This window comes from Chrysochloris asiatica, unplaced genomic scaffold (genome assembly GCF_000296735.1).
Source record: "Chrysochloris asiatica unplaced genomic scaffold, ChrAsi1.0 scaffold00173, whole genome shotgun sequence".
Classification (NCBI taxonomy): Eukaryota; Metazoa; Chordata; class Mammalia; order Afrosoricida; family Chrysochloridae; genus Chrysochloris; species Chrysochloris asiatica.
Window position 1 is genome coordinate 1209606 of NW_006408691.1, and position 22177 is coordinate 1231782.

Consider the following 22177-nt stretch of genomic DNA (forward strand, 5'->3'; position numbering starts at 1 on the left):
GCCTCCATTTCCCAGGGTCTGCAGAAGTATCTCTTCATCAGGAACTAAAAGCAGGTTACTAGCAGCCGCGTGTAGCCAGGAGAGCCATGTATGTAAGAGCAGCCTGTATGTGGAACCATTTTGCACACAGGAACTAGATACAACAACACTGATGTGCCGCATCCTTGGTCGTTAGCACAATGAAGACTGCTCTAGGATCAGATCTGGTGAAAAGCACACAGCTGCAGCAGCTATGATCTGCGCTCTCAAAGTCCATCTGAGTCAAGATAATAAAACCAACCAAATGCATTTCCTGATAAACTGGGAAGCTACGTGCTGGCAGGAAAGGACAGGCTTCACGGAAGTGGGGCATGAAATAAGGCCTGAGAATGAAAATCTGACCTATGGGGAGCAAAGTCAGCTCACATGTATTACTGTATTAGAGTACAGTCAGCCTCCATATGAACATTTACCAGCAAAAGGCTCTTCAGTCCTGGTCAAAGTCACACTGCCACTCTTGGTGTAATATATCACATGCAAATAAGTCAGCTTGGGAACCGGTGTTCTTCTAAACAGCCAAAAATGTTAAAACACCCAAGAGATAAACATCCAGTTTAAATAACAGACCTCTTGCCCTGTTGCACATTTATATGCCAGTATCTCTGCCCCACCCCACCCCCGGGGTGTGTCAGCTGACCCCTGATGGCAGGATTTTCCATCAGGACAAGCTTACCTCACTGGTCCCGTGAGCCCAGTGTGCACAGAACTGGTGAAAACTATCACTGTCACGTCTTCCTGCGTATTTTAAAACTGCAGTTCAGGGGGCCTTCATTGGGCAATGTCTAAAAGACAGATTTGACTATCACAACTGAGGGAACAACTGGTGTTGAGTGGGCAGGAATGCTGCTCACATCCCACTGTGGACTGAGGCAGAGACACCTGATAGATACGGTTTCTGAGGAGCAGCTGGTAGGTTTGTATTTCACAGTCCAGTGCTGATCCTATGGTGCCACCCCCCTCCCCCAGGAGCCCAAATATATAGCTAATGACCAATAATCGCAGAGAGACTAAGGCCTGAGCATAATGTCTCCAGGAAAAGGAAATGGCCGTAAGCATAGATATATTAAGGTTCTATCTCACTCCTAAAAAGAGGAATGCAAAGCACAGGCTACTTTTCACCTGTCAAATTGAGAAAGTTTAGAAGGTGTGTCTTCTGTTTGGTGTTTTCCCACTACAAGTGGGACAGTACCATGGGATGAGGGGTTGTGTCCAACAGCCCTGTTCAATGCTGCGTCTCCGCCCCTGAAGCAGCGCATGTCTGTAACAGCACGAAGTAGACACACAGTACCTGCCCGTGACTCACAGGGTTAGAGCAGCCACTGAGCTGTGGCATCGTGGCTGACAGACATGCAACTGGAGGACACTGTGGTGGAACACAGCAGATGACATCTGCACAACACCCGACTGACCAGCAACCTCATGTATAGAATATCATCCTCCAGGACATGCACATGTGTTTGTGAACCAGCCACAGTGAGGAGTATCACAGTGTCTTCACAAGAGACCAAAAAGAACTTCCTGCAGAGGCCACTGTGACTGAGAAAGGGGTGGTGGATATCCTGAGCTGGAAGAGCCTCCAGGTGGAGGCAGGTATGGAACCGCTCCAGAACATATGGTGAGACTGTGCTCATGGGGACCCTGTGCAAACCCAGATGGTTCTGCCAGGACACAGGACTGTGGAAGGCCATTACCCCCAGGGAGAATCAGGTGTCCCAGGCACTATACCAGCACTTCCCCCAGGCTCATATCACCTAGACAAAACAGCACATTAAAAAATAAATTTAAAAAAGTGGCTCTAGCTAGTTTGACCTATCTTAGAGTCCACTGTGTGTGGTTGAAAAGAGCCTCTTCATGTTCTCTATCCTGTGACATGCAGCCTGCTCTCGCCCCCCAAACTCTGAACATATAGTAAGGAAGACAGTTAGCAGATTAGCTGTCAACAAACCAAAGTCCACATACCCCTAAACTGTGAAATGAGTCTGGAGCCATCAAAAAAATAAAGTTCCCAAGTGTGCTCATCACTATAGATCCCACTGAAACGAGCTAGAAGACCAACCATTTCTTGTGACTAGAGTGCGTCTTCACCTGGTGGCCCAAAGTGAGGGCACCTGAAACACCTGCTGTCTGAAGAGGTACACCATTCTTGAAAACATACAATAAGGAAAAATTTCTTTGACAGATTGCACTAAGCCTGTGGAAGAGCCATTGTTCCACTGGTAAAGTGAGAACCCATCTGCACGAAGGCCCAGGGAAATAGCGACCAGGTCATGTCGTGCAGGCCAACGTTCTCCACATAATCAAACCAACCAGGGAGCAACAAAGGACAGCTTTCAGGCAAGGATCAGGTTTGACCCATCACAGATCAGCTTTAGCCTGAACTTGCAAGACAGCCTCCTTTTGGCTAATGATATATAACTTCTATCATCTATCCCCACAGATGCAGTCTATTTGATTTCTGTGTATACCATCTGGTGAGGTCCATATATATGTACAGTCATCTTTTATGATGTTTAAAAAAGGTATTTGAAATGAAGGAGTCATTGATCTTGCAAAATTCTATCATGAGATTTCCAGCACTACTTCTATCATCAAGATGGTATTTCCCTACTACTGATCTCCCCCTTTCTCTTTATTTCCAACTATTGCATTCCAATCACCAGTAACTATCAATATATCTTGATTGCATTTTGATCAATTTCAGACTGAGAAGTTGGTAGAATTTTTCAATTTCATCTTCACTGGCTTTAGTGGTTGGTGTGTAAACTTGAATAATGATAATAACAGGTCTTCCTTGTTGTTGTAAAGTGCCATCAAGTCAGTTCTGACTCATAGTGACCTGTATAGGGTTTCTGAGGAGCGGCTGGTGAGTCTTAACTGCCAACCTTGCAGTTCAAACCGACCTTGTGGTCCAGTACCAATCCTACAGCGCCACACCAGAACTTCCTTGTAGGCTTATGGATATTATCCTATCACAAAAGCACTGAACTTCAAGATCCATCTTGAAATGCTGTTTTTGATGATGAATGTGACACCATTCCTCTTTTTCATTCCCAGCAGATCCAACATGGCCAATACCAATCCATTCCAGCTCATTAATACCTAGAACATTGATCTTTATGTGTTCTATTTCATTTTTGACAACTTTCAGTTTTCCTAGATTCATACAAAGTATGAATCAAAGTCATATTTTGAGTGCTTTCCAACCTGAGGGACTCATCTTCCGGCACTATATCTGACATTTCTCTGGTGCTGACAGTGCTCCACTGCTATTCATAAGGTTTTCAGTGGCTAAACATTCACAAGTAGTCCAGCTCTTCTTGTCCTAGTTTGTGTTAGTTTGGAAACTCAGCTAACACCTGTCTGCCATGGGTGTACTTGCTGGTAATTAAAATACCAGTGGCATAGCTTCGAGCATCACAGCAACACACAAGCCACTATAGTATGATAAACTCAATGACGAATGCTATGTAAGTTATGAAGCTGGAGAAAATTAACCTTGAACATATCCCATCTGAATTCAGAAATCATCTCAACAGATGTCATGCATTACACACTAATGACTGAAGATCGGAAGAGTTGTGGAATAACATCCAGAACATCATACAGGAAGGAAACAAAAGGCCATTAAGAAAGAAGGTAAAGACCAAAACGGATGTCTGAAGAGACTCTGAAAATTGCTCTCCAGCAGAGATGTTAAAGCTAATGGAAGAAATGAAGTCAGAGCTAATAGAAAAATTTCAAACGACAGTGCAAGTATTATAATGAAATGTGTAAACACCCAGAGCTAGAAAACCAAAAGGGAAGAATACGTTCGACATTCCTCAAGCGCAAAGAACTTTAGGAAATATTCAAGCCTCAACTTGCAATATTGAAGGATTCTATGGGCAAAATATTGAATAATGTAGAAAGCATCAAAAGATGAAACGACTACCTAAAAGGAGGGGGCGATGAAGGCATGAAGTGATTGGCTTACAAGGTTTCAAGGGGAAGTTTAGTTTAAGAGTATATGGGGGAAATCCCCACTGAATAGTTTTCATCTTGTCTCAATGCATCTGGTTAAAAGAGGTAGGGACAAGATTCTGATGATTCAATAAGGAGTAATAGTTATGACTAATTGCGACTGTCACAATTGTAAATGTGTAAGTTTTATAACAAAAATGGGGAAGTAGTTAATCTTACAGTCCAGAAACAAAGGACCCTAGGACCATCAAGGGAGAAGAGCACAGTGGAATGTGAAACCTTATCCAGAAAAGCAGGGACACCAAAGATGGAGGCAGAGATGGGAGCACGGAGAGGGGGAGCAGCTGAAGACTCTAGATTCATGGGACGATAGGAAGTAAGAGATGGCAGCCAGGAGGCAGACTTGCAGAATGTGCCCTTTGGTGGTGTAAATTATTATATATGCCCAAGTGCTTAAAATAAAAAAAAGATGAGAGGACTACACAAGCATCACTATATCAAAAAGAAATGGTCGATATTCAACCATTTCAAGACGTAGCATAGACTCAAGAGCCGATGGTACTGAAGGAATAAGTCCAAGATACACTGAAGGCATTGGCAAAGAATAAGGCTCTGGGAATTGATGGAATATAAATGGAAAAATTTCAACAAACTAATGTAGCACTGGAGGCATGCATTAATCTATGCCAAGAAATTTGGAAGACAGCTACCTGGCCGACTGATTGGAAGACATCCATACTTGTGCCCATTCCAAAAAAAAGTGACCCAACAGAATGCAGAAATCACTGGACAATATCAAACATTACATGAAAATTTTGATAAATTAAAAAAACAAAAAAAAAACGGCTGTTGTTATGTGCCATGGAGTTAGTTCCAACTCATAGTGACCCTGCATAGGGTTTCCGAGGCTGTAAATCCTTTCAGGAGCAGAAAGCCTCATATGTCTCCTGTGAACAGCTGGTAGTTTCGAACTGCTGACCATGAGATCAGTAGCCCGATTCGTAACCACTACGCTACCAGTAATAGTACATTAATAGGGAACTGCCAAATGAGAATGTGGGTGGGATACCATTGTTGACTACAAGTGGCTCTTGGCTGAAAGCAGAGAGTACCAAAAAGATGTTTACTTGTGCCTTACTGACTATGCAAAGGCTTTCGACTGTGTGAATCATGGCAAACTACGGACATTGTGAAGAATGAGTATTATGGAACACTTAAGTGTGCTCATGAGGAAAGTGTACATAGATAGACCAAGAAGCAGTTGTTTGAACAGAACAAGGGGACACTGAATGGTTTAAAATTAGGAAAGGTGTATGCTAGATTGGAAGACGACTTATTAACAACCTATGATATCCAGAGAATACAATCTTGCTTGCTGAAAACAAAGAGAAGTTTAAATACTTACTGATGAAATGAAGATCAAAGACCACAACTTCCTGTGTGGGTTGCACCTCAATGTAAATAACATCCTGATAAATGGAGAAAATATTGAAGTTGTCAAAGACTTCATTTTGTTTGACTGCACTATCAACACTCATCGAAGCAGCAGTCAAGAAATCAAAAGACATAGTGCATTTGGCACAAGACCTCTTCAAAGTGTGAAGAGCAAAGATGTCAGTTTGAGGACTAAGGTGCCCTGATCCACACCATGGTATTTTCAATAGCCTCATATGCATGTGCAAACCGAATAGTAAATAAGGGCAACCACAGAAGAACTGATGTATGTGAGTTATGGTGTTGGGAATAGAGTATCGGAAGTTCCATGGACTGCTAGAAGAATAAATAAAGCTGTGTTGGAAGAAGTACAGCCAGAATGCTCCCTGGAAGCCAGGATGGCCAGACTTTGTCTCTCACACATCACTTTATCCAGAGGACCAGTCCTTTAATAAGACTATCAAGTTAGGTGAAGCGGAGGGTTAGCGAAAAAGAGGAAGACCCCCAACGAGATGGACAAACCCACAAAAGGACCCTGTGTTTGGTGCAAAGCCCCTTTCATGTGTCTGGGGCCAGCGAGGATTTCCCAAACTCCACCAGTAACAACTATTGTGAAGATTGCACTAGATTGGGCAGTGTTTTGTTCTGTTGTATGTAAGGTAGTTAAGAATTGAAACCAACTACAGGGCACCTGACAACCTTACAGACCACAGCCTAAGGCACAATTCCCAGCAAATCCATAAAATCAAGTGCCCTGCAGCCCAGCACCAAAGGACTGTAACATGGGAGGTGGTGAAATCAGAGTCTAAATAGCCCACGTAATTCAGACCAGTGTTGCCTGTGGAGACAGTTCACTTTCTGAAATACTTAGATCAAGAGCTCGCTTGGTCCCAAATCCCCCTGGAGTAACTGGTGCTCAGGAGTATGGGGTGCAGTACCACCATGTGCCCTTTACACACAGTGAGAACCACATGTGACAAATCCATGTTTCTCCTTAACAGAAACATGAAAGCAGTATGCTGCCCTCCCCAAGCAAGACCACAGGCTGTCAGAACTTTCTGGGTAGCCCTTGCTCTGTCAGCCATTCTGTGGAAGATGCCTTGCTGAAGACCCAGCGCCCTCCTCACCACAGGTCTACTGCTGTCACCTTGTCTTTGCCCCTCCCCTGGAGCTGATATTACCATCTTCCTAAAGAACCTGAAGGCACTGAGGCAAAAGCCCGAGAGCCCCACAGATGAAGATGTGCCAGACTTAACTCATCAGAAGGAAGAGCAGCTCTATCCACCTCACATGTATACTGTGTTCCAACCAGAGAAGCTGTCAGGAGTGTGTGTGCTGAAGTTGGGTATGATCCCTGAGCACCCCTCTGGGTGATGGGCAGTGGGGTGTCAAGAGGGTCAGCAGTGACATCAAGTAAAACAGACGCCCAAAAGGACCCTGTGTTCAATGCAATGCCCCTTTCACCTATGTCTGGGGCCAGTGAGGATTTCCCATGTTCCATCAGTGGCCTTGCTTCCAGCTACAATCCCCATCCCTCTCCCCATTCATATACATTCAAACCAGGAGTGCCCCACACCCACCATGTCAGGGACTGCACTATGTGCTGGGACCTGGGGTTAGCCTGACAAGAAGCCACTTGCTTCTCGGAATCAATAAAAAAGGAAACCAGGAAGTTCTTCCTTAAAGCTGTGTGATATGATAAAGCACAACATTGTCCTGAACAGTAATGCAGTTGCTGGGTGGAGGCCACTCCCAGGAAATGAGTGAAGAAGAGAAGAGCAGGAGGAGGATGCTCCGAGCAGAAGGAAGGCAGTCCATCTAGACGCACAGGTGATCCAGCCACTGGAGAAACAGGATGGAGGCCATGGGGACTTACAGGCCAGAGGCAGGTGACATCTGAAGTGAGCCAGGAAGGACCCACACCACAGCAGAACGGCCATTTGACGTGGGAATCCTTCAGCTCACATTGGGTTTTACCACTTGGCAAAGCAGACATCCACATATTGATCTTGTATCTTGCTTGTATCTCCTGTGAGGTTTGAAATTTTGCCACTTGAATCTGTCTACATGCCTAAGAATGGATGATCACAAAGATAACATGGTTGACACGAAACAAGGCTTCAAAAGCACAGGAACTCTGCTCAGGGAAGACATACCTGCCACCCTCATGTCCCCAACCCATGTCCCAAGGTACTCCACCCAAAGTGGTGCGTGGGACTAACTTGCCAGTGCCCGCTCTCAAGGTCACTAGAGAAGCGTGTCCTGGCGGATGGTCACGTCCTGCCTGAGCAAAGTTGCTTGCGTTAAATGGCACAGATCTCAAAGGGACCCAAGGGGTCCACATCAAGACTTGGGAGGCCCACATAGTGACTGCTGGTGCCTGCACATCCAAACCCCTGAAAAATTATCCCAACAGTCTTCATTCATTAAAACATTTACAAGTATACCTACTGCAAATATTTAAACAGTAATATCATTTATGAGGATTAACCAGTTTCAAAAGTTAATTTTAAAAACAGAAATGATAGCACAAGAAATAGCATGAACTTTATTATTTTTCTCCCCTTTCCCTCTCCCCAACTTTCCAAAATATTAATCAAGTGTATTTAGAAATAAGTTCACAAGTGACAAAAAGGCTAAGCATCATCAGAAGCATGTTTCTTGTGAGCGGAGGCAGTTGGTACAACAGCACCTTGTGCTGGGACAACAGCGCAGCATGGATGCTCTGGGAGCCAGTAAAGTCCCTTCACAAGAGCCAGATACTGTGTATGTGAACTGATCTCCGAGTCAAGAACTTGTGAGATCTATCAAGAATCTTTATAAGCATCATTCACAATCTTTACAATAATCTGTCATTGAGGATCTATCACAGAAAACATTCATTCTGAGAAATGGAGTTGTCTTTATTCAACCTCAATGGCAAAAGTTTGGATGAATTATTATGAAAATATCCAAATTAATAAGCATGTGTTATGGAAGACATTTCCCCCCTAACTTTCTAATTTTTTGTAGTATGATTAAGAGTAATCTTTTTTTTTTTTTTAATTTGACTCCTGGTGTGGTGCTGTAGGATAAGCACTGGTTGTGAACTACAAGTTCGGCAGTTCAAACCCACCAGCTTCCTCCTTGGGAAGCACGTACAGGGACACTGAGTCAGAATCAACTTGACAGAAGCTACTAACAAAGCAAAAATACTACCTTTTGAAAACGCAACCTCAGTGAGGAGGAATGCTCACAATCCATTAACTGCATTTTTGAGAAGGAATAAATCCTATGGAGAAAGCACAACCAGAATATACCTTAGAAGCAAGGATAGTGAGACTTTTTCTCATTTTGGACACATCCTGAGGAAAGATCAGTCTCTGGTGAATGACGAAAGGTTTGGTAAAATAGAGGATCAGACTTGAAGCAGTCAGTTACTGCCAAATGGGCTCAAACACACCAAGTGAGGATGGAGCAGGACCAGGCAGTGCTTTGTTCTGTGGTACATGAGCTCACTAACTCAGAGACATCATAAACAATAGCGCCTGTTACCTCAGGTTTACAGAATGCAAGCCAACCACTCAAGAGGCTGCAGGCCTTTTAGCACAGTACAAAGAAACATTGTTGTATGTAATCAAGTTGATTCTGATGCATGGTGCTCCTTTATGGAGACCTGCCCCGAAGGATTTCCTAAACTGTAATCTTTACGAGACATTGTGAAGTCTTTTCTCCTGTGAACACAATGGTGGGTTTGAACCACTAATCTTTATGTTTAGCAGCCAAGTGCTTTAATAACTGCACCACCAGGGATTCCCTAGCCAAAGTGGGTGATGATTGTGTGACATCGAAGTCAGTTCCAACTTATTATGACCCTGTATGGGATTTCCAAGAGCAGCTGGCAGTTTTGAACTGCCAATCTTGAAGTTAACAGTCCAGTGCTTATCCACACCAAGGTTCATCTTTTCTGAAGTGTTAACATCCAACAGAATTTATACCCTCAACAGCAAAATCTGACCTCTTGAGTGCCACTCACAACCACCACCCACGTGTTTCTGATGTGAACATGAAGTCATTCTAAGCAAGAATGCTACTGCCCATGTGTGAGCCCTCCCTCTCAATCACCTTCCCTGGTCTGAGCTTCACCTGTTTCCTCATCTATAAAGTCAGCTGGGGAAGACAGGCCTTTCATGCAGTTAAGTGTTAGGGCAGTTGGAGCTGTGACTAGCTTGGTCTGCCCTGTCTTTTCCCAATGCTCACATTTAAGCAGAGAACTACCTTCAGTTTGAGGCTGTGGGATAAGCACTCAACTGTTTGTGGTTATCAGCGGCTTCTTAGAACCGAACTCAGGGTCACTTGAGGAACTCAAGGGCACTTAACAAGATGACCTTTCCACAAACATCCCCCAGTCCCTAGTTCTGCCTTCAAAAGAAAACAAGTGCCCAATTTCTTAAATCCACAACTGTGTTCCCTGAGGGCACACACTCAGCCATTTTAAGGACAAGATTTCAACTTCTCTCACTTGCCCCAAATGGTTTCCAATTTCCCTTCTTCAAGGAAACCCACAACCAAAACCTCAGAGGCAGTTGAAGGGGCTGCAGGGGAGAGCCAACCACCCTTCCCTTATACAGAGTGTTGTGGTCTAGGGCCACAAGGTGGCTAGCACTGGAACTCGGAGCATGCTGTTACAAATCCCACATAGTAGCCACGTGGGAAGTCCTAAGGGGTCTTGCCTGTGGAAAGGAGATGCAATCCGAGCAGTCAGCCCTTACTTAGCTGACCTGACTGTCGATCCCCAAGAGGCTCTAGGTTCCTGCTCCGTCTGCGCTTTAGTCCATCTGGGGTCAACTTTCACAGAGCCCTTGGTGTCCACACCCTCTCCATCATTGTACGTATGGACCTGTGTATGTGTGGGCCACCTGAAGAGCAGAGGGGGTGAACCAGATGAGAAGCACCAGACATGTAGGAAGGAGCTCAGTGTAAAGATGTCTCAGCCTGGCCCTTTCAGCCTGGTGCTTCTGCTGAAAGGTGCCATCGAGTCCGTACCAACTCATAGTGACCCTAGGCACAACAGAACGAAACACTGCCTGGTCCTAGGCCAACCTCACAATTGTAACCACGCTTGAGCCCACTGATGCTGCCAACTTTGCCAATCCATCTCACTGGGGGTCTTCCTCTTTTTCGCTGACCCTCCACCTTACAAACATGATATCCTTTTCCAGTGACTACTAGTCCCTCCTGATAATATGTCCAAAGTATGAGAGATGAAGTTTGGCCATCCTGGCCTCCAAGGAGCACTCTGGCTGCACTTCTTCCAACACACATCTGTTGGTTCTATGGGCAGCCCATGGCACTTGCAATATTCTCCTCTAACACCATAACTTAACTTAAATGTATCAATTCTTCTAAAGTCGTCTTTATTCACTGTCCAGCTTTCGCTTGCGTATGAGGTTATTGAAAATACCATGGCTTGGGTCAGGTGCACCTTAGTCCTCAAGCGACACCTTTTGCTCTTCAACACTATAAAAAAGGTCTTGTGCAGCAGATTTGCCTAATGCAATACGTCATTTGATTTGACTGTTGCTTCCATGAGTGTTGATAGTTGATCCAAGAAGAACGAAGTCCTTGACAACTTCAATCTTATCTCCGCTAATAAGAATGTTTATTGGTCCAGTGGTGAGGATTTTTGTTTTCTTTACATTGAAAGGCAATCCATACTGAAGGCTGTGGTCTTTGATCTTCATCAGTAAATGTTTTAAGTCCTCTTCTTCACTTTCAGCAAGCCAGGTTGTATCATCTGCGTATCAAAGGTTGTTAATGAGCTTTCCTCCAATTCTTATGCCACATTTTTCTTCATAAACCCAGCTTCTTGGATTATTTGCTCAGCATACAGGTTGAATAAGTATGGTGAAAGAATACATCCCTGTCATCTTTCTTAATCTGAAACCATTCAATGTTCCCATGTTCTATTCGAACAACTGCCTCTTGATCCACGTACACATTCTTCATAAGCACAATTAAGTGTTCAGGAATACTCACACTTCACAATGTTGTCCATAGCTTGTCATGATCCACACAATCGAAAGCCTTTGCCTAGTCAATAAAACACAGGTAAATATCTTTCTGGTATTCTCTGCTTTCAGCCAAGAGCCATCGGTTATCAGCAATGATATCCCTTATTCCACGTCCTCTTCTGAATCCGGCTTGAACCTCTGAAAGTTCTCTGTCAATGTATGCTTGCAGCCGTTTCTGTATTACCTTTAATAAAACTTTACTCGCATGGGGTATCAAAGATCATCCGATGATTTCCGCATTCCGTTGGGTCAACCTCTCTTTGGGATGGACACAAATACGGATCTTTTTCATTCAATTGGCCAGATAGTTGTCTTCCAAGTTTCTTGGCAGAGATGAGTGAGTGCCTCCAGTGCTGCCTTAAAAGATTTCAATTTTTATTCCATCAATTCCTGGAGCCTTGTTCTTTGCCAATTCCTTCAATGCACCTTGGACTTCTTCCTTCAGTATCATTGGCTCTTGATCATATGCTACCTCTTGAAACGGCTGAACATCAACCATTTCCTTTGGGTACAGTGACTCTGTGTATTCCTTCCATCTTCTTTTGATGCTTTCTGCATCATTCAATAATTTGCCCAGAGAATCTTTCAATAACAAAAGTCGAGGCTTGCTGCCTCTAGCTTCCCCAAATCACACTGGCTACAGTAAGCCATGGATGGAGAAGAGAGTGAGAGAGACTCTAGGATAATGATTTAGAGAAGGCTTTTTAGCAAATTTGTTCTTTATAGCTATAAGTAAAGATGCAGCTTTCAAAAATCATTAGGTTCCTTAACATTAAAAATTAATGATAGTTAAATCCATCTAGAAGGGTTTAGAACAAAAAAAAAACAAGTTAATTGGCTCCAAAGGGAGACCTTAACCCATGGAGTACAGAGAATAGGAGGCTCTATGGAAATGTAAAAATCAAGTCCTCCCTACACTCACCCCAAATATAAACAACACCCAGGACTGGTATCTAAACAATTTCGTTTCAAAACATAAACTTATCACTTCAAGGAACGTGATGACTAGCACTTCAAAAATGCTAACACTTTAATTTGATGTCAGGAAAACACATTCAAGGCTGGTTTTCAATAGAGTAAAATGAGTAACAACAGGGCTTCACTGATAAACTATGTAGGTTCAATTAGCTACCTCCATTTGACAATGTTCATTCCAAAAGTTTCCCTATGCTATTTATGCAGTTTTAACTAAAGTACATACACAATCTCTTGCCTTTTCCCAGTTATCAACATTTTTCCGTGCCTTTCCATTTTCAAGGCCTACTCAAGTCTCTATCTGACCTTTATAAGATCTCCTAGTTCATACTAGAAATCCCTTACCTTATACAGGCAGTCCCCCATTACAAACATCTGACCTACGAAACAATCTCTGAAAAGGTTACTGGAAGCTTGAGGAATACAGAGGAGTCATAGTAACCAAATGTGTATTGCAGTGAGACGTGTCAAAACATTAATACTGTTATTATTACTATATTTTTATGTCAAGGATGTTCTAGTATATCTGAAGGACTTAATACTAAGACATATGTTTGAATGACGGCAGATACAAACCATACCTAACTGTTCCGACCTTCTGACTTACGTAAATTCGACTTAAAGACAGTCTTAGGAACAGATCTTGTTCGTAATCCAGGGACTGCCTGTAAGTGTCCTAAAGCTGCTTTCAAAACCCTGTAAATGAAACCCAATAGAAGAGACAAAGCACAAAAATTTTCAAAAGTGAAAACACCAACAAGATGAAAAATTGTTCAATCTCAAACAACAATTTAAAAACTAGAATGAAGGTAAAAGCATTTTAACCAGGAATTTCACCTCTAGGAATTGGTTCTGAGAAAATAAAATGTAAAAGTTTGCAAAGACATATTTATAATAAACAAGGATGTTGGGCCTGAAAACAGGGAAACCAGACCTCGCTGCCACAGCTACAGCTGCCCAGCCCATTCTGACTCACAGGACAAGCAGAATTGCCCCACAGGGTTTCCAGAGCTGCAGTCTTTACAGAGGGATACCTGGTGTGGTGCTGTAGGATAAGCACTCGACTGTGAACCACAAGGTCAGCAGTTGAAACCCACCAACCGCTCCTCAGAAACCCTGCACAGGGTCGAAATGAGTTGGAACAGACTCCATGGCACTTACACAACAACAATCTTTACAAATATGGACTGTCACATCTTTCTCCCACAGAGTAGCTAGTGGATTTGAACCACCAACCTTTTGGTTGGCACTCGAATGCTTAACCACTGCGCCACAGTCTATTAATGGTACATTGGCAGCAAAATCAGTAGTTCCCAGGAGTTCTCTGGATTCCTGTGCCCTGGTTTTATAACCTTGCTCTGCACTGTTCAATATGCATAAACATACTCAAGCTCAAAGTATCCAAATGAACACAAAAATGAACCCTAAATTAGAAATATGTTCACCATCTTGACGTGAAGCGCAGAAATGACAGTAACTTACTTCCTTAAGCAAACTGTGTGCACAAAAACACCTGGGAAGATGTGTACAAAGGTGTCATTTTGTGATTAATCCTTACTTTCCTCTATTTTCTGTTTTGCAACATGAAAATATTACTTGTAAAGGAGCTCTGGTAGCATAGTGGTTACGAGTCGGGCTGCCAACCTCAAGGTCGGCAGTTCGAAACTACCAGTGGTTCTGCAGGAGAAAGATGAAGCACTGCTCCCGTAAAGATTTACAGCCTCGGAAACCCTATGCAGGGTCACTATGAGTCGGAACTGACTCCACGGTACTTAACAACAACAACAAAGTTAAAATAAGCTATTTTCAACTAAGGAAAACACTCAACTATAAGCATTTTTTAAATGAAATCTCTAGATGGTAACAGTAGCTTCATATTCGATGTCTGGATTTTACTCTAAACTTACCTCATGTCCCTTCATTCTGAGCCTACTCTATCAATAAATCTGAGAGGACAGCAGAGAGAAACACATCAGGGAAGTCCCCACTTGGTGGGGTGTAGAGAGGCTCTTCTCTACCCTTCTGCTCCGAGGCCCACAGCACTGTGTCAGCTACAGCTGCTCTGAATGCAGGCAGGACTTGCCATCTTGCAGAGATTGTCTCAAGGAAGGATCACATTGGCATGAGTGCAAAACAGCCACTAAACCTGAATGTATTTACAAACTTGCTACATATAATAATTAAGAAAGTTCATTTTGTAAGATTTCATTCCTACTTTGTTATAGTGACACAGAAGAGTTTTAATAAGGTCCTGGATCTCTTGTGGTCTTAACTGAAAAAATTGTATTGAATTTTCCAAGAGTGAGAAACTTGCAATCTTTTGCTTAAACTCATCACACTTTTAGCCTAACTTCCATGGGTTAATGCACTAAACTGCAAGATCGGTTTGAATGGCAAGGTTGTTGGTTCAAGCTCACCAGCTGCTCTTCGGAAACCTTATAAAGCTTTATATAGGTTACAAACCCACTTGATGGCACTTAAACCACCACCCTACAGGTAAATGTAGTGCTGGACTGGACCCACCACATTGTAATTCTAGTTGAATTCTCACTTTGAAAAACCTTTACCCTGATTTGTTACGTTCAAAACACACTATACCCCAACCCCCAAAATTAAGAAAACAGAGAGGGCCGTATGGCAGGATATGGCAGGTGTTCCAAAGAGGCTCAGGAGACTCAAAGTAGTAGTTTTCCCCCTAAGTCACGTTTGGAAACTTAAAAGGAAAAATAACTGCAACTTCATTTTATTATCGAAGTTGACAAGTTTATCAAAATTTAACAGTAATGAAAATTGTCAATTTCACATTTTGGGAAGTAATTCTGAAGAACAAGCTTCATCAAATGGGATTAAACTTCTATTAACGTACATATAAACATGGGTCACAAAATTAGTCAATATTGAAATATTCATTGGCAGTGCCAAATAGAATTCTCCTTAAGTATTCCAGGAATTTCCAAGAGGCTTTCATTATTGGAAGGGTGGAGAGTATTTTTTTTTTTTTTTTGCATGACACATGAAAATGCAGATAGTGGCAGATACACAAACTTGTAAAGCTAACAAAATAAACCCAAAAGGTTTTTTAAAGGATCAGCCTATCCTGAAGTTAAGCCATGCCAAGTCTGATGACGACACAACTCTGAAAGCAGACTCGCTGGACCTTAACCTTGTTTGCTACTCAGTGTTTTAAAAGATGCCTAAAGGTTTTCGTTCTGTTGTGTATAGGGTCGTTATGAGTCGGTACACAACAACTAATTTTCAGCTATATAAACATGCAGGCAAAACAGCTGCAAACGCTGTCAGCCTTTGGAATTTATGAAGACCTTGAGGTTTCTACACGTGAACATTTTGGCTTAGAAACGAACACTTTCCTTGGTTGCTAGGCACATGTGCTGGGCCCCGCACGCTGGAGAAGCAGGCCGAGGCGAACCAAGCGCTGTGGATTTCTCGCTACGCCCAGGCCTGCGAGAGCCACCGAACACTTAAGTGGAGCCCGGCCCCGCGCCGTCGCAAGCCCGGGTAACCTCGGTCCTCCTCCAGTGGGGCAGCCCAGCACGGCCGGGCCATCAGCAGCGGTCGTGACGGGAAGCCGAAGCCACCGCAACCCGCCGTCCAGCACCGGCCGGGGTCAGGGCCGAAGCAGAGTGGGTGCTGGGAGAGAGTGCCGGTCGGCCAGCGTCCGACGGTGCGCGCTGGGCCGGGGCGGAGGCCCTAACTACCTGAGGATGTTGTGCGCCTCCATGCTCCGGTTCTGGTTACTCGAGCACACCACCGCCACCCGCAGCGGTGACGACGGCATGGCGGTGGCGGCACCGTCCGCGGCGTCCGCGACTCCCCCTCTCCGTGACTCCCACCCGGCGGCAACGCTTCCAAGCGACCAAAATGGCGGCAGCAATGGGCGGAAGTCGGCGATGCGGAAGCCGTAGCTGCAGGAGGGGCAGCGGCAGCGTCGCGCGTCGAACCGCGCGGTACGGACGTTTGCGCGCCGGCCCGCAATGCCGGGCCGGCGGGTGGAGGGCGAAGATCGGCTACACGCCGCAGACTGCGAAAGCAGACGCCGGCGTCCGCCGCTTCTGCTCGGGGCCTACGTAGCCGAGGTTCCGCCGCAGAGAGGTTCGTGGCCGCGCGGCTGGGCGCAACGCGCCGACGCTGGTAACGTCACAACGCCTCGCCGTAGTGTCTGAGAGTGACGCGTAAGACATCGCGTCGGTCTGTCCTCGATTGCAGGCAGCAGGAGGCCTAGCCGGTCTCTGTTCATCTGCGTGTAACCTGCCGTTCTCACTCTCGCCACTCTCAAAGCTAGTGTCTCCCTGGACCGGTCCTCTCCGTCAACATGTCTGTTTCCGAGAGCTGTCGATGCTCCTTCATTATCAGTATTTCTCCCCAGGGACTCCTAGAACGCCTGCCACGACCTCTTACCACCTCCCTTCCACAGACTCACAGTGTGGCGCTGTAGGATCTACACTGCACTGCGCACCACAAAGTCAGCGGTTCAAATCCACCAGCTGCTCATCGGAAATTCTATACAGGGTCACTATGTGTCGGACAACAACATCCTGATGAAAACCCTTCCAATTTTAAAACTTAATTGAAATCGTTTAAGAATTAGGAAGTGTAGGTGATGTAATGAGCAATGGTTAAGAGTCGGTAGTTTAAACCCACCAACCTCTCTGAGGAAGAAAGATGTGGCAGTCTGCTTCTGCAACGCTTTGTTGGTTAGCAGTTCAGTGGTGATTGTACCGTGTTTAACCATGACGGCCACAGTTGCAGTCTTGGAAACCCGATGGCGCAGTTCTACTGTACTCTATAGAATCCCTATGAGTCAGAATATAATATAAACCAGAATACTGGGTTTGATTTCGGTTTACAGGTGATGTGAGGAGGAACCTTCTAGACTAAATTGATGAGGCGCTTGTCATGGGTTTATTTGGAGGCACAGAACTTGCTGCAGTGGAATTTGTCTAAATCGTTACCAGCCACGTGCAGCTGAGGGACTGTCCAGAAATCAAACCCTGGTCTCCCAAATGGAAGAGAATTTTACCATTAATACACCATCTACTATCATGCCTAGCCTAGGTGTATTCAGAAAGAGGGGCATGGGGTTGATCATCTGATGATCAACCACAGAATAGGCACTGAATGAGATGGGAACTGACCATGAAGGAAGGAAGGCGGTGAAAAGGCATTGTGTGTACTGGATTGGGCCATCCCAGTGAGTGGAAGAATTGTCACTAGAACAACCAGCTGGGAGAGTGGGATGATTGAAACTCAGGATGTGGAGGTGGCTGGTACATTCTGAATACACCTAGGCTAGGCATAAGGAGCTCTGGTAGCGTAGTGGTTACGAATCGGGCTGCAAACCTTAAGGTCAGCAGTTCGAAACTACCAGCTGCTCCGTGGGAGAAAGATGAGGCTTTCTGCTCCCATAAAGATTTACAGCCTCGGAAACCCTGTACAGGGTCGCTGTGGGTCGGAACCGATTCGACGGCACTTAACAACAACAACAACAGGCATGATAGTAGATGGTGTATCAATAGTAAAATTCTCTTCCATTTGGGAGACCAGGGTTTGATTTCTGGACAGTCCACTTCATGCTGTGGCACCTTGTGTGTTGCTAAAATGCTGAACAGGTTTCAGTAGAGCTAGACTTCAGACAAACTAGGAAGAAAAACCTAGTTTTTGGAAACCAGTCAGTGAAAGTCTTTTGGATCACCGTGCTTAGATCTCTAATCAATCATAGGGATGGTATAGACAGCGTTAAGTGCCGTTGAGTCAGTTCTGACTCATGGCAACCCTGTATCGGGTTTCTGAAGAGCAGCTGGTGGGTTTGAATTGCTGACCTTGTGGTTTGCAGTCCAGTGCTTATCCTACAGCACTTGCATCACCATTCATTGAAGACCAACTCAACAGCAGCTAACAACAGGCATGACAGTAGACTCAGATGGAAGACAGGCTTTGTGGAGGAGAGGAAGAAACTCAGAATCCTGGTTATATGGAGGGCAGAGGTGGAGGGGATTATCCTAACTGATATTGAAATCTATCATTGTTGTTAGTGTTTCCGTGTAGAAAAAAGCTGAGAACCAGGAGCTAAAAATCTTCATTGACCAATGGAGCATAGTCAGGGGACGACAGATGACTGTAACAAAAAAGCATATGCTTCGAAGGGTATAGGAGTTTGAAGAAAGTCCACATGAATATGTACCAAAATGATTATAGTGAAACAAGTATTTATGGATGGTAAGGTTAAGCCAGGGAGCCCTGGTAGTGTAGTGGTTAAAACACTCAACTGCTAACCAAAAAGGTCAGTGATTCAACCCACCAGTCACTCTACTGGAGGAAGATGTGCTGCCTGCGTCCATAAGCTTTGGAAACCGATAGCAATGGGTTTTTGTTTTGTTTGGGGGATTAAACTACTTGTCATGAGGATTAAACCACTCAACTTCTACTCGTAGTGACTCTAGTGTGTCAGAGTAGAACTGTGCTCCACAGGGTTTACTATGACTGATTTTTTCAAGAAGATTACCAAGCCTTTCTTTTGAGGTTGTCTTGAACCTCCAACCTTTTGGTTAGTAGCCGAGCATGTTTACACACTCAGGTATTCCAGTGCGGTGCTTGACATGTCCTTTCCAACACTTGTCTGTCAGTTTGTCCTGCTGTGGTGTCTTGTGTGTTACTATGATATTGGACACTGCCATTGGTATTTCAAATACCAGCAGCGCTATCCGTGGTGCTTAGATTCAGCAGAGCTTCCATACTAAGATAGAGTATGGAGAAAAACTCGTCAGTCTTCTGAATATTAACCAATGAAAGCTTTATGGATCACAATTGAATATTGTCTGCTATAGTGCTAAAAGATGAGTAGCCCCTAGAATGGCAGGCACTTAATAATCACAGTGACCTCAGCAATGGGCTTGAGCACACCAATAATTGTGAAGATGCCACAGGACCAGGTGACATTTCATTGTTCCGTTGTGCATGGATTTGCCATCAGTGGGAGCTGATTTAATAGCAGTCAGTGCCACCAACAATGAATAGCCTTTATTCTTCTTGGAATTCTCTGATTTTGTTTTTTATGGTGAAAATGCATTTTCTCTTATACTCAGAACATATGGTAAGACTTAATTCTGTTTAGAAAACAAAATCCTTCCATAACTCCACCAATGTGGTCAGAATAGTGTCCACGTTCATTAACCTGCATTCCAAGGCCTTATAGTCTAACAATTCTAATCTTTCCCACCTCACTTCTCCCTACTCCCTGTCTAGAACTACACAGCCCAACATCTGAAAACTACTCACCCCATACCTTCCCTATCTTAGCATCTGCTTCTCTCACACTTCAAGTTTCCTTCCTGGACACCCCCATCTCTCCTTGTCCTGCTTTGCTCAGGGAAGTTTTAATCACTCATTGAAAGCACAGATGTCATTGACTTCACAAAGGCCACACACTCAGGGCTGAGAACCTTCCTTTGCTTCCAACACCACAGTTGACTTGCTCTTGTGGTTCTGAACATTCTCTTTAGCAGTGCGTACTCCTGCTTCTACTAAGAAGAAAGGTCTGGTGATCTAGCTATGAAAGTTAGTCAATGGAAACTTTATGGGTTGCAACCAGGATGTTTCCCCAATCACTTGCTTTGGACACATCATTAGAAGGGACCCATCACCAAACATTAACCATATTTGGCAAAGTAGAGGGCCTATGAGGTCAAGCAAGACAATGAAATGGATTGGCATAGTAATTGCAGCAGTGGACTTGCACATGCTGGGAACCATGAGGATAACGCAGGACTGGACAGCAGTTCATTCTGTGGTACATAAAATTCCTAGAAGTCAATAGGATGCATCTATCTATCTATCCATCTATGACTATTGCAATCTCTAGCACTCTAGCATAAACAAGTCTCATGTTGCCTTTTAGGACACTGCCACAACCCAGGGCACATGGCTTTCCTATGGGATTGTCAGCCTTTTGTGAACATGTGTTTCCAATAATGAGGAACTGCAATGAGGGTAAATTGACATACTCAGCAAATAGGATACTTAATTCTTCAAAAGCTGGAGATTATAGAACAATCTGAAAAGAGACTTCCAGATAGGCGCATTGGTCCATGTGATAGTTAATTTTATGAGTCAACTTGGCTAAATTATGATTCTTAGTGTTTTGGCAAACACTGGATGAGGTGCTCTTCCATAATTAATATAACATAATCACTTTCCAAGGTGTGATCAGTTGAAAGCGGGGTTTCCTTGTGGGTGTGTCCTACCTCCATTGTGTAAATGGATATTTTGGCAAAACTTGCTCTCTTTCAGCACTGTGGTCTTCTCATTGCCTGAACTCCAGTACTCAGGACATAAACCTGTAGAAATCTCTGGTCTGCATCTGACGTGCAGACTTTGCATTTATCTATCCCTATAATCCCATGAATCAGCAGAGGCCTCTAGCCAACCCCCACATTTCCTTGAAGTAAATCAATCACTCCCTCTATACACAAACACACACACACGAGGGGGTTTCAGAAGGTTCATGGGAAATCCATTATCTTTTAATTCCATTTTTCTATGATCTTTTTTTTTTGCTTTTAAAAGTTTTATTGGGATATTTCTAATCATTAGTTTATATATCATCTATGGATGCTTTTGCTCTACAACAGCAGAGGTGCCATAGCATCAGAGAGTATATATAACCCACAAAGCATAAATATTTATCATACAGAAAATGTGTGCTGACCTTTGATGCATTATGTTAGGCTCTGATAATGTGAACCAATCTATGATCTTTTTAAAACCCCCTACTGTCTGGAGAACCCAGACCAAGATAGTCCATGAGTTTGTTGTCCAGTTGATTGCAATGCATAGTGACCCCTGTATAGGTTTCTGAGGAGCAGCTGGTGAGTTTGAACCTCTATCCTTGTGATTCAAACTGACCTACAGTCCAGTGCTTATCCTATAGCACCACACCCTATCTATTGATCATTGACATATAATAAACCACACATTTGTACTATATAAATTTGTATAGCAATTTTATACGTTTTGACAAATGTTGTCGTTGTTAAGTGCCATCAAGTTGGTACTGACTCATAGCAACCTTACACACAGCAAAACAAAACATTGCCCAATCCTAGGCCAACCTCACTACTGTTGCCACACTTGAGTCCATCAATGCTGCCACTTGGTCAATCCATCTCATTGGGGGTCTTCCTCTTTTTCTCTGACCCTCCACCTTACCAAACATGATATCATTCTCCAGCAACTCGTCCCTTCTGACAAAGTTTGGCCATCTCGACCTCCAAGAAGCACTCTGGCTGCACTTCTTTCAACACAGACCTGTTAGTTCTTTAGGCAGCCCATGGCACTTTCAGTATTCTCCTCCAGCACCATAGCTCAAAAGCATCAATTCTGTGGTCTTCCTTATTCACTGTCCAGCTTTCCCATGCATATGAGGTTATGGAAAATACTATGGCTTGGGTCAGGTGCACCTTAGTCCTCAAGCTGACATCTTTGCTCTTCAACACTTTAAAAAGATCTTGTGCAGCTGACAGACAAGGGGTGGTATACATTTGACATATATATACATTAATGAACCAATTGTAACAAGATAATGATTTCTTGACTGCTGCTTCCATGAGTGTTGATTGTTGATCTAAGAAGAATGAAGTCCTTGACAACTTGAATCTTTTCTCCGGTGATAAGAATGTTGTTTATTGGTCCAGTGGTGAGGA

General features: G+C 43.9%; 1 protein-coding gene across 1 annotated transcript in view; it reads right to left on the minus strand.

The window, feature by feature from the left end:
- Window positions 1-16261, minus strand: part of SSU72 (SSU72 RNA polymerase II CTD phosphatase homolog (S. cerevisiae)) — a 34219-nt gene extending 17958 nt beyond the window's left edge. The window contains exon 1 of the mRNA XM_006871714.1: window positions 16178-16261. Coding sequence (XP_006871776.1) covers window positions 16178-16257 — 80 coding nt within the window. The 5' untranslated portion in view covers window positions 16258-16261. The remainder of the gene's footprint in view (window positions 1-16177) is intronic.
- Window positions 16262-22177: the final 5916 nt, after the last annotated feature.